Here is a 13,571-nt window from a genome sequence, read left to right as displayed (position 1 = left end):
AAATAGATCCACTGCTGCAGCATGTATGTAGGTAAAATAGATAAAATAACTTTTGTGGAGCTAAAAAGCTAATTTTTTAGCTCCATTGTTGTGGATGCTCTAAAGGATCTAAACATTCTCTATAATTTCATAATCCATTGACTAAGACCATTTTCATCCAATAATATGTAGACAATTAAATTTCGTAAACGTCAAGGTTGAAGGGATAGGGTAAAAAAAATAAGCGGTTATTAGTTGGTTAAACTAATTGAGATCCAACTGAATTTCTATCAATTTTTGTATGCAATGAAAAATATTTTGAACATATGTCATGCAATTTAAGCAAGTTCACTTACAATCAGTATGTAAAAAAATATACAAAAAGTTAGGAAAGTGAAATGATCAAAATTAGTTGACTACATCTAAGGCCTTTGGTGAGCAAAATTAAGCTTTAATAATCACCCATAAAAAAAATTCAATAATCATCAATTTTTTTCAAGTGTATAATAGTGAACCTTTGTTGTGCTGCATAAACTAAGTCTTTTTGTTTCAGCCAAAGTTTAGTATACCAAGACCAGTAATAAAGGATGCACTCTCTATCAAATATTACACAAGCTTATTAGTGAACTTGAACTTACTGAAACCTTGCTCATAGGTCATGTGACAAATCCATTAAACTAATATGAATATGTTGATTTTTCAGTTTACCTTTTCAATATTCAGTTATCATAAAATACACAAAATAGTTCTTGACAATGTAATAAACCACAAAAAATAGTTATAGACAATGTCATAAACCAAATAATTTAAACTAAAAATTCCCAATAATGTTTTCTTTTTTCCTAAACGCCATGAGCTTTCTCTTTGTCCCATCCGCAGCAACTTTTAGGCATTTGGGATACCTTTTGGATCTACAATGCAACAATTCACATTAAATTATATTACTGATAAAAAATTGGTTATCCCAATTGCAATTATCAATACAATAATGGAAGGTTAAATTGTCAAAAGTAAGGTGGAGTACAATTCAAAAGTTTATTACTGGCCTCATTCTAGTGCAATTAGACCTTCCTAGTGTGCTGCCTAAATAGTCTATTGTGATTTTATTTTTATTTTTTATTTTTGCTTATTCTCATAATTTAATTTCCTAGGCTTATCAAGTTATCATCAGAATTTTCCATTCTTAAGTTGACACTTAAAGAACATAAAGATGTTTTATGGTCAGTGTTATTTGGTTTGTTAGTTTTGTGACTCTAGATGGTATTTGGATTGTTTGTTAGTTCTCATAACAAACATCTCAAGCCTTTTAATTGCCTTTTTGACAATATCTAAATCACCCAAGCTCCACAATCGGGCAAAGCATTTTCTATATCATACATGGTTCATGTAATAGTTATAAAAATTTAGACCAAAAAGGAAGAATATGCAAATGAAGTCTTGAAATACCTGATTGGTAGATTTGTGTAGAAATTTAGACCAAAAAGAGTTCTAGGAGCACCTGGATTATAGGAAAAAAAAAGGAGCAATAATTACTTCACTGCAAGGACATTGAAGAAAATGAGAAATAAGTATAACATCCAAATTGAGGTGAATAGTGCTTAATAGAAAGCTAAATTTAAAAGTGTAGATTTAAAACTGAGGTGAATAATGCAGAATCATTATCTTTTGCCAATTGAGAAGATGAGGGAGCCAAGGAAGACAAGGGCAAACTCATTTAATTTTTCAATTTACTATTATAGAGGAAAGTGCAAATGAAAAAAAAAAAATGATAATGTTAGATATTACACGGCCTAAGGCATTACCTGGTGGCCAAGTTGTCAAATTGTGCCTAGGTTGTTTCATACTTTAGTGCAACAATAACAACCTATTAAGGATTATTCCCAAAAAAAAAAAAAAAAAAAAAAATCAGGAATTAAACGCACAAACAACAAAAATTAGACAATGGAATAAGAGGAAATTGTGATTTTCATAACTGTTCTATCTGATTAGTTAAGTGCATGCAAAGAGAAAATGATTGTACCCAAGATCCAAGTTGTTAATTTTCTCGCTTGTGTGCATAACAGACACTGCCACCCACACCTGAAGAGATTGAACATAAGTTTAGTTATTCTCATTATTTTTATTTAAGATTAGGCGCTTAACAGAGCTCTTTGTAAGGAAAAAAAAAGTACATACATATGTGGTCATCCATTAGGCGCTTAATAGAGCTATTTCTTATCACGCCACAGTAAATTTAACTGATCTTCCATTTCTTTTAGAGTTGTGGTCACATAGTTTTAGAAGTGAATTGTTCAAACCCATACCCTTTTGATCTCCCACTAATGTGGTCACATATAATTTTAATTGCCAAATATGATAACATAATACCCTCAAGTAAATCTAAGGTTATCTAAACCAAAAAGTATAAGTTACAAAACCTAAGTAATCTACTACAATACCTTCAATTATCTCACTACATTGTCCAAAAGCATCCTTTAGAATAACTTCATCAGTATCAGAAGAAAGCCCTATAATCCAAAACACAACATATAAACCGAGTCTATCTTTATGACAGCAAGGTCGGAAATATTTTTCTAGGATGTCCATGTTGGGTCCTTTTAGTCGCTATTATAAAAAATTTAAAAAAAAAAAAAAATGTTAACATAAGGGAAACAACTATCAGCATATATATACTAGCCTCTGAGCACGCACTCACGCACGTACTCAGAGGCTCTTCTAATTTTTGGGGAAAAAGTTAATAATTTGCATATATTATAATTTGAGATTATTACATTTTTCATTCACAAAAAAATCTAGGAGTGTGATGAAAAATTATTTCACCTGCAAATGCATAATAATCATCACACCCCTAGATTTTTTTGTGATTGAAAAATGTAATAATCCCAAATTATAATAGATATAAATTATTAACTTTTTCCCCAAAAAAATAGAAGAGCCTCTAAGCACGCGCGTGAGCTAGTTATTAGTACTTATCTTTAATCCTAACATTTAGCAACTTACTACACATCCATAAAAAAACAAAGTACAAAATTTTAATCTTTTTTATTTATTTTTGTTACTATAAAAGGTTGCCATTTTTTTGTGTTAGTATTTTTTTTTTCTCTTTTATTTTTGTTAAATGAAAAGCATCCAAGATCCACGTTTGTTTTTGTTTGGGTGTTGTTGTAGATGTTTTTTTTTTTTTTTTTTTTTTTTTTTTTTTTTTTTAATTTAAAATGTAGTGTTTTAATCCTAAAATTTAGCCATGTACTACAAATCCGAAACAAAAGTTAAAAAGTGCTTAAATTTAAAATTTAACAACTACACCCTTTTATTTTATTTTTTACGGTAAAAGGCTGACATTTTCAATTGGTGCTTTTTTTTTTTTTTTTTTTTTTTTTTTTAAATTTATTTATGACAGTTATCATTTTTTATTTAATCCTAAAATTTAACCACTTACTACACATTCATAAAAGAAGTAACATTAGAGAACTTGATAAATAATTGAGACTAGAGCCTCATATTTCATATGATATGACTTAATTGAACTATGCCCGTAACATGACCAACTAAGAAAGTTAATTTGGAAAAACAATTGTGAGACAGGAGGCTATAACCACTATGAAATCAATACATCTTAAGCAAGACCTAATGACCAAGCATTTAGTCAAACATGTAGAGGACACTTCAATTCACCCAAATAAATAAGTGGAGAATGATCCGATATTCCATGAGATGTATCCAACTGATGTAATTGAATTAACAATATGTGGTTTAGAATTTTTTTTTTTTTTTTTTTTTTTTTTTTGGAGAGGAATGTGGTTTAGGAATTAAATGCATAAAGTAAAATACAAAAATTAAGCTGAACAGTTAAATAACTGTAAATAATAACACTTCATATAGAATCCTATTCATAATTTTTTAAGAAAACAATGAACGAAATCCAAAGCGGCCAACTTGTTTCGTTGTTTCACATTAGTGTTGTTCCTCCCTATATTTTAATAATATGGATGCTTTAAGTTGGCAATTTGCTGCCAAACACAAAATCTGCATGTACGAAAGAGGGTAAAAATAGACCTTTGCAAGAGTTCTGCTATATGTATGGGGTGCCTTGTTTTTGTGCCCTATAGACAAATAGAAAAATAAAATAACATACAATTTTACATTCCAAACAACAATCATAGTTATAATAAGAAAAGGGCAATACAAAATAAATAGTTGGCGTGCAATACTCAACCCAGTTTGGAGTATTTATCAAACCATAAATTTAACATTGACACCCAAACCAGTAGATACGAAAATTTGAAGAAGAAAAAAATGACACCAAAATCAAAAGGAATTAAAAAACAAATGATAAAAAAAAAAAAAAAAAATCTAAATACAATTCAGAGAATGAAATTGAAATAAGAAGAAGAAGAAGAAGAGAATTGAAATTGAAAACTAAATACAATTTAGAGAAGGAAATTGAAATGATACCAATTTTTATTGTTTAAAGATGCCTGTACCGGTAGTGGTGCAGGCAGTATATATTGGTGGTAAGAGGCGGTTGAAGGTGGGAGATGGTCAGACATGGTGGCGGTCCTCAATCTCTCCTTCACAATGCCTTGCGACTCTGTCCCTCCCCCTATCTCTTGTGAAATCAATGATTTCATCGGGTATAAAAATAGCCTATTTAGTTTTCACGTTTGATAACAAAATCAAGAAAAAAAACTTAATTAGCACAATAACTCACTTGATCTGATACATAGAAGTGGTTTTAATGAGAATGGCTCACATACATTTAGCCCTTTGGAGCAAAATTGAACTCCAATTTTAGATTCTAATTGAATAATTGAAAGGATAATTATGATGTAATTCCCATCTAAATGTAGACACATGGCATAAAATTGAAACTCTAATTTAGAATTTTAATTTGAGTTTCTCTCAGTTGCATTTATTATTATTACTAGTGTTTAACCCGCGCGATGCGCGGGATCATTTAAAATCTCATAAGTAGAAGAAAATATAGGTAATTGCTTTAAATATATATTATACATTGTTAAGACTCTTAGTCATTACAACTCTACTGTGTATAGCTATAAAAATGGTTTCATTAGAAGTAATAAAGTTGTAAGAATTAGATATCTTTATATTTCTTTTAAAATAAAAAGGAAGAGAGGAAAAGAAATGGAAAGAGAAATGATTTAATTTTTTATATTTCTTAGGTAAAACTCCATAGTGTTCTATTAAGCAATTTAGAAGGAAAAATAGCACAATTGACATTATAAGGGAAATTTTGATGTATTCAAGCAGATATATAACTGATCCAAACAGCCATAGTACAATTACATACACTATATTGACACACATAACTTTTTACTTTACAATAACAGAACAATAGGGGAAAATCTATTTATTTTAATAAAGCAAATCCTGTTGTCTACATTCTTCATTCAGCTTATACACTTTGAAATCAACCATTTTGGGCCATCACAGTGTCTAACATACCAAATTGTGAAATATAATTACATTTTATAGTAACGTTGTTCTAATTTGTCAGCTTTAGTCAGTACATTCAGTTTACTCTTCTAAAGGCAAAAAAATAATAATTAACAATACTATGAAATACATAAAGATTCCTAGAGTAAGGTAGTATATACAATAGAGTTCAGTTTTTTTTCTTCTTTGTAGCAATTTGCTTAGTACTTTTTTGACATTTTTGAAGCATTTGGAGCGGCATTCTTTCAGGTCTTTGAACAGATGTTTCTCCTATTTCTATTTTTTGATTGGCTATGTACTTGTCCTTCCTTGATTTTCTTCCAATTTCCTCCATTGTTTCCTGCAATAATTTGCATTGTTATGTATCAGTTAGATATGTAAAGTAGATTATGTGTAGACTAATGTTTGAATCATATAGTAAGCAGGTTGAAGTAAGTATGTTTCAATCACCTGATGTTCTTCAACTTTACTTGAGTCTTTTTGCTTATGTAAAACTTCCATCTCCAAAATTTTTGAGACCGTGTAATTTTCTTTTCCATACTTCAAATTATATTCATCAAGATGCAGTTGGAACAAATATTCATTGCCAATTATTTTTTGAATCTCTTTTGGTAAAGTATTCTCCTCTAATTTCAACATCTGTATAAACAAAGTATCATTCTATTAACAATATATATATAAATATACATGCAACATTGGTAAGAAAGTATTAAAACTTCAGTTTTCAGAAAATAAATATATAGGACTAACATTTATATATGAAATTACCTCTTCTTGCATCTCTGCAAGTTCTTTTGCAGTTTTAGAAATAATTTTCTCAGCTCCTTTGTCAAACAATATGAATGACACACAATAAAAATAAATAGGTAAACAAAATAAATAAAGCTAACAACAACATTTTAAAAAGCCTCCCAATAAACTGAGTGTAATAGTCTGAGCAGTACAAAAATTAAAAGAAACAAAGACTTATAAGCATTCTAGTAAATTAAAGACATATATCAATAAGGAAATAACAATAAAATTTACATTAAAAACTCAGTAATTAACATTAAAAATAAAAAATTTTACTTACTAAAAATTACAAAATAATTTTACTCCTCAAACATTCTGTTCTTAAACCATCCATCTTACTAAACGTAAAGACAATCAGAAAAGAAAAGTGAGATAAACGAAGAACCCAAGAAATGGCTCTAACAACCATATATAAAAGTAAAGCCAATAGGAAATAACAAAATGCTATTCTAAATAAGAATCAAGTAAAAGCATTGTTAAATATTATGTGTAAATAATTAAAGAATATAACTTGAGGCCAAAACATTGAATGAAAGAGAATAGATGTCCGGATTTTAATTCAATTTCAAATAACAAAACATAACGTTGAGGATGTGAAATAAGAACTGAAATTAATGATTACATAATCATCACAAATAGAAATTCAAATCCTTCAAAACCAACATAATGTAATCATTGAGCTGCACTGAATAGTAAAATACCCAAAAACTGATCCACATATCTTAAGAAATAGGATTGGATGATCTGCAAGTTTTGGCCAGTAACAAAAATTTTTTTTGGTCCTTCGGAAATTTTAATCAAACAATCTGGACTCAAAAGAGAGTTTATCAATTAGGAACAGCTACCAAGTTAAATTCAGATCCAAATCCCGTTGAACAAATGTTACCCATTTACTAAGACACAAAAAAAATATATAAATACATGCTTACTAATTTCTTCTTCATCAACTGCTTTCGTTATAGTTTTTTTGTAACATAGACTTTTATCTATAATGAAAACATATAAACTTTTAAAATACCAAGACAAAGGAAAAGGTACAAAGGAATTAAAAAGTGAAGTTCCAAACTTTAAGAAAAATAAGACAAACAATACTTTTACAGGTCAATATACTGAAGAAAAAAAATTTAATTGAAACCAAATACTTCAAGAACAATTCTGACTATATTGTGCAAGGAAAAAACTAATTCAAACCCAAAGACATCAAATGAAAAAAACGTAACCCAAAAAAAAGAGAGAGACAAAAGGAAAGTCAGGCTAACCTAAACCTTTCAATATGATTCGGTATCTCTTCTTGCAAAATACCAAACCATCGTATCTGGTAGAGAAATGCGTAAATCTGTAAAAGAAGAACCCAAGAAATGGCTCTAACAACCAACATAAACTTAGTTCTCATACTTCTACTACATACATTCAAACCTAAATAATTTAGTATATTTAAGCATATAGTATCCAATATCCCCTAAAAATTTTAAACGTTACTCTGTTCAAATCACATCACGTATGTACTTCTATTCTCCAATAGACCATTCTTCAAAGCAATTAGCAACATCATCTAACTATAAAGCTTTTTTTTTCTTTTAAATAATAAGTAAACTATGATAACAGAGTATAATTTTTAAAAGAACATGCCAGATCAACAGCTTCCTTATTAACAACATCAAGAGCAACCATTTTCGATTTTTCCTTTAGATGCAATCCTACACCAAGTTGTTAAAAGAGGCTTTGCATGGTTAGACAAGTCATTACATCTCACTAACTGGTTTCTCATTTGATTGAAACCTAATCACATGAAAAACCATATCAAGCTCAGATCAAATGCATAGCCAAACAAACTTCAGATTAGCCAAAAATAATTACAAATTTACTGAAAGAAATAAAAATAAAAAAAATCAAAGAGAGCAAAAAAACTAATAGTGGATTGCTATTGGCAAAACAATGTGAGAGGAGATAGGAAGATTGCAAATCTGCATAGAAAAGTCATTAATTTAGTTGAAACTAAAAATAAATCTACAAAATTTATATAAAAAAAAGAAACTAATTATAATCAATTCAACGTTAAATATTTACTCAGAGGAGTTTGAATATGTACTAAATGATGAAGGCCGTGACATAAATTTGTATGAAAATGCCTTTCTATTGTAAATTAGAGATAAAAGGAGGGAAAGAAACACCTTAGGAGGCTTGATGTCAAAGTTTTCATATAGTTCATTGCAGAGAGTTCATCTGCCTCTCAAATCTCTTGTAAACCACTTATGCTAGTGTATGATTCTAATAGAGCCATCTCAATCGACTCGGACATAGCTAAGACACTAAAACACTAATCAGCCTTAACATTGCAAGTAAAGTTGTGGCCCACTCTTAGAAGATATTTCTTTAGGGAGTAAAAAAATCAATTATGACTGTTCTGCCTATTAAAGTTTCTCAACAAAGCAACAAAATAAAAGTCTGAGATGTTTCAATGTTAATGGTTTGAAAGTATATTTACGTTTTTGGTGAGCTAACAATAAAGAATTAGATAAAGGAAACTAAATGTTACATACCTATTTCTACACCCCCTGTTCTGCAAAATGCCAGAATAGCCATTAAGATTGCAAATTGTTCACTTTGAAATGGCTGGCTTTGCAAAGTAACCCATAATTCAACCAATAATAGTCAAATTCACAAATTCACAAATTCTTGGGAGCATATCACACTCTTAAAATACAAATTGACTTTAGAAACCAATAATAGTCAAACTAAAAGCCAAATATCTAATGTTGAATTGACTTTACAAATTTACTTTAGAAGTCAAATTGATTTTAAAACTGAATAAAAGTTAAAACGATTCAAAAAAAAATCTAATGTTGGCCTTGCCATTGCCATCTACCCCATCAATCTCTGCTAACCATTTAAAACAAAAGCACACCCAAACATTACTCTAAATGTTAACAAAAAGAATATATCAAGTATTGAGCACACACTTTACACTAAATTTTTTTGATGATATTATTCTTTCTTGAAACTTGATTATCCAATCAGTAGCTGTATTTTCTAAATTTGTCATAGTTCTATTTTCTCCTAGGCCTTTCCTAAACACATCTATTTTCAATATGGCGATACTCCCAGTGCTATTAAAAAAAAAAAAAAGAAGTAATGATGATATTTTGAGACCAAAGAATTCAAAGAAAAATACTAAAACCCATCTTTTTTTAAACTGTTTTTGTTTAAAGTTTTTTTTAATCAAACATTAACAAATGATAAAGAGATACAAATTTAAAAAAAAAAAGAAACAAAGGAAAATTAGGCTGGCCTGACCTTTATATTTAATCAAGTAGCTCTTCTTGAATAGCTACCAACTGTCTTATAAGCCAGAGCAGAGATGATAGATCTACATTAGCACATGAGGGAAAAAAAGTCATTGAAAATACAAAATTACTGAGAAGCAACAATGTAAATGAGGCCCTCGAAAATTTGGCATATTTATGAATTATTAGTACTTGACAGGAAAAACTCAGCGAATCTAAATTTCAACAAAAAATGAAAGGGTAAGAAGGTTTTTTAAATTGACAGAAGAGAAAGATGAAAGATAGACACACACCAAACAAATAACCAAAAAAAGCGATGAAGATGTGAAATAAGAACTGAAATTAATGATTACATAATCATCACAAATAGAAATTCAAATCCTTCAAAACCAACATAATGTAATCATTGAGCTACACTGAATAGTCAAATTTCACAAAAACAAATAAGCCAAAATTAATTGCAAAGAAAGATGAAGAGAGACTATAAAAGAAGCGGATGCAAACATTGTAATATGGTTTGAGTTGTAAAAAATTTGAAAGATTGTTTTACTTTTTAATAAGCTATTGCCTATTTCCAATATGATGATGGTAAAGAATTTGGCTTCCATTAGCCAAGGATATATATAAATAAATATTTAAAGCACATCAAACAGTAAAACTTAAAGCAAAATTTACATTATATTTTGTAAATAAAACATAATAGTTCAATGTCATATTACCAGTGACTTTTATGAATAAGTAAACTTAGTATATATTTACACCCATTCAAAATAACAGAAACAGCCAATAACCTAAGGTAAATTGTAATTGCCAACTTCTAAATTTTAGTATGTATTTAGTGCTTCAAATTAATTCCATGAGCATACAGATAAATATAGTCACTATTCTACTAACAAATGTACAATTAAACAATTAGGAAGCAAAAACATTAATACATCAAAACAAAGAACCATAAACTTTGCATATGAAAAAGAATCCAACAAATTTAGACAATATTTATACATTTTGGTGAAAACAGATTCAGTTCTTAGGAAATATAATCTTGAACAACATTGAACAAACAATTTTAATTTCAATCAAATGTTTGATACCCCCTTTGCAGCTTCAGTTTTGTGGTCATGCCACATTGGCTGCTGCACATACAATCTTTGTAAGTATTCTACAGTATGAAACTCAAAGAAAAAGAGGTGTGCTCCAACCAAACATGATCTACTAAATGAATTACAAACAATTTCTATCAATTTAATAGTAATTACATTCATTTTTTTATAAATGAAAATTCACCTACCAGCAACCATAAAGTTACAACAACAAAAATACATTACACTTTCAGATTTCAAACTCTTACAATTCAATCTAACCAACAACACAAATATACATCAGAATTGAATCTCACACCAAATCCACAAAACAAAATCAATTATAACCCAAACACCTTAGGTTTTACGAATCAAGTTTGTACCCATATAAAATTATATATATGGCAAGCCACAGTATCTGAAACTTGAATTAATATATCACATACATCAATCACAGCAAACAGATTTATCGAACAATAGTTCTTAAACGAAATTATGCAGGAAAATTCCTGCAGAAATTTGAACAATCAATCTTCACAACAAAGCACCAAAAGGGGAAAAATGAACACAGAGAATTAATGCATATATTTCGTCCAATTTTCACAACAAAGCACTCAAAAAAGGTAGAATGAACAAACAAAAATGATGCATACCTTTCGTCAAAATAGCGCCAATCTCTAACTCCGTATCTCAAAACCTATGGGGCGTTTGATCGTATTTAGCTTTGACGGATGCCGATTGTGATGCTTTAAGTCCGGCAGGGTATGGCAGTGGCCGGCCGTGCGAATATCCACTGGTTCGCAGAGTCTGAAGAGAAGATCGATAGGGTTTTAATCGCTAAACAGATCTAGAATATTCCATAAATTGACGGAAACAGGAGAAACTTATCCCGAAATCACAGAGAAGTTTCAAAACCGAATCAAAACAACAAAAAATCATAGAGAGAAGGAGAGGGAGAGGGAGAGAGAGAAGAACGTACCTGGAAAACTCAAAAGGGGATAGCGATGATCAATCGAATCTCCACTGTGGCGCAAGTCTTTCTTTTTTTTTCTTTTCTCGTAGCGGAGTTTGATGTGAAAAGATCGCCTCTATCGTAGTATGGCTAGGGTTTTTTTTAGAGAGAAAAAAAGTTAAGAAGACTGATGTGCAGAGAGTAGGTTTTTCCCCTTTTTCCCTTTCTCTTTCTCTGTATCGCAATATTGGCAGGGTTTTTTTTTTTTTTTTTTTTTTTTTTTTTTTTTTTTTAAGAAAGAGAAAATGTTAAGTAGTCTGAGAGATAGGCAGATATTTAAAATTTCTGCGTTTTTTTTTTTCTTTTAACAGGTTTTTTTTTTTTTTTTGTTAATATAAAAAGGTACAGCCAAACGGTGTTAATATTTTGAAAACAATATAATGTATCGCTTTTTAAAGTTACACATGTCTGAATTTTAAGTAGGGACTTTTCCTATTTGTCATTATCTCCTTAATTCTAGGTATTCATTTTCTCTCAGCTTCTGCAATTATATATATATAGATTATATTATTATTATATATGTAGATTAGCTGCATTAGCCAAAAAGGCATGAGATAAGTAACTCTTCTAGATTTGATAACAAGAAAACTGTTGCTTATTATCCAACACTAGGGTTTCATACATGGGAAGTAGGCCTTTATTTTCTCCATTTCAGTCAAATCTAAAAAACTCCTATGCCTTTATTTATTTCCTCAGTACAAATGCATGTATTTCTAAGACTAAGAAAAATCCTATTCCTAGGACAATGTAACAGCTTCCTGGTTTTACAAGTTTACTTACCTTAACAAATTTTTTTTTTACCTCATCAAATGACTCAATTGTTCTTCCTGTACCAGCCACATTCTTCACAGCTCGCATAACAGTTATTGCAGCTGGTCTTGTATCCAAACCTGTTGTTGGTTCAACCATGAAGATAATAGTCGGGTTGGCAACAAGCTCCACAGCTATTAATTGTAAGCCTCTTGCGCTGCTCACTTGATAGACCATTAATGCCTACCAAGGCATCCTTTATTCCATCAACCTCAATGGTCTCCAAGACTTCATTCACAAATTCCTGCATGACATGCATGCCACTCTAGCTTTCACGTACAAAATATTATCAAACGCCACGTTTTGGTTCTGTTCGTTACGAACGCAATGCTTCGTTAAACACAACGCACCGTTTTGTTGAAGGAGCACGCTGTATGTTAAAGAGCACGAGCTGGTCACGTGTATCATTAAAATAGTTGTTAAATTGTAGTAATTGGTTAAGTTTGTTTGTTTGTTTAATTTTTAGGGCAGTAACGGCTACTAAGAGCTAGTTTGTTAGAAAAATTTACTAACAATGTAGATTGATGAATTTACCAAAAAATTATAAATTGGAATAAGAGTATTAGCATTAGTCTTTATATATATATATATATATATATATATATTTGTTCACAATAGCTCTCTCTCTCTCTCTCTCTCTCTCTCTCTCTCTCTCTCTCTCTCTCTCTCTTCTCTCTCTCTCTCTCTCTCTCTCTCTCTCTCTCCTCTCTCTCTCTCTCTCTCTCTCTTTGCTTGTGTGTATCATAGGAAGAAGAAAATGATGGGAGAGCACAGAAGTTTGAATTGGTTTTGTAGATAGAGAAGTGAGAGAAAAAAAAGAGTGAATTTGTGAAATTAATAAAATATTATGATGTAAAGCTACAGTAACCGTGTCTATTTACACAGTTACTGTAGCCAAAAATGTAAATCTATAATGATTTAGAAGAACTATGGAGTGTTTTTGAAGAAAAATATATAAAATTGACTATACTTTTTGTATTGTGCAACAACTGGTGTGATTGCTCTTAGGGTGATTTGTTGTTGTGTATATGCCTAAGTAGCAGGCCATGATGCGGTTGCTTGCTTGATAAGGTTCAATTAAAATCCACAAATAATTTTAAAATAAAATATTAGAATTTTGGATAGTCTAATCAAATTATTGTATCACCAAATTTCAAT

At 30.0% G+C, this 13,571-nt stretch overlaps 1 protein-coding gene and 1 long non-coding RNA gene across 2 annotated transcripts; both read right to left on the bottom strand.

Moving 5' to 3' along the window:
• Positions 1 to 5,297: 5,297 nt before the first annotated feature.
• On the bottom strand, positions 5,298 to 6,283 carry LOC115983279. The gene is made up of 3 exons (XM_031105928.1): positions 6,205 to 6,283; positions 5,887 to 6,075; positions 5,298 to 5,776 (listed from the first exon to the last, which is right to left on the bottom strand). Exons 1-3 carry the CDS (start codon positions 6,214 to 6,216, stop codon positions 5,606 to 5,608), a joined length of 372 nt encoding a protein of 123 aa, XP_030961788.1. The 5' UTR covers positions 6,217 to 6,283; the 3' UTR covers positions 5,298 to 5,605.
• Positions 6,284 to 8,369: 2,086 nt separating this feature from the next.
• On the bottom strand, positions 8,370 to 11,789 carry LOC115987353. Its single transcript, XR_004091060.1, has 3 exons — positions 11,571 to 11,789; positions 9,523 to 9,595; positions 8,370 to 8,599 (listed from the first exon to the last, which is right to left on the bottom strand). It is a non-coding gene; the product is annotated as an uncharacterized LOC115987353 (long non-coding RNA).
• Positions 11,790 to 13,571: the final 1,782 nt, after the last annotated feature.

This window comes from Quercus lobata, chromosome 4, assembly GCF_001633185.2.
Source record: "Quercus lobata isolate SW786 chromosome 4, ValleyOak3.0 Primary Assembly, whole genome shotgun sequence".
NCBI classification, from domain to species: Eukaryota; Viridiplantae; Streptophyta; class Magnoliopsida; order Fagales; family Fagaceae; genus Quercus; species Quercus lobata.
Note: the sequence above shows the minus strand (reverse complement) of the source record. Positions and strands in the feature narration are given on the sequence as shown.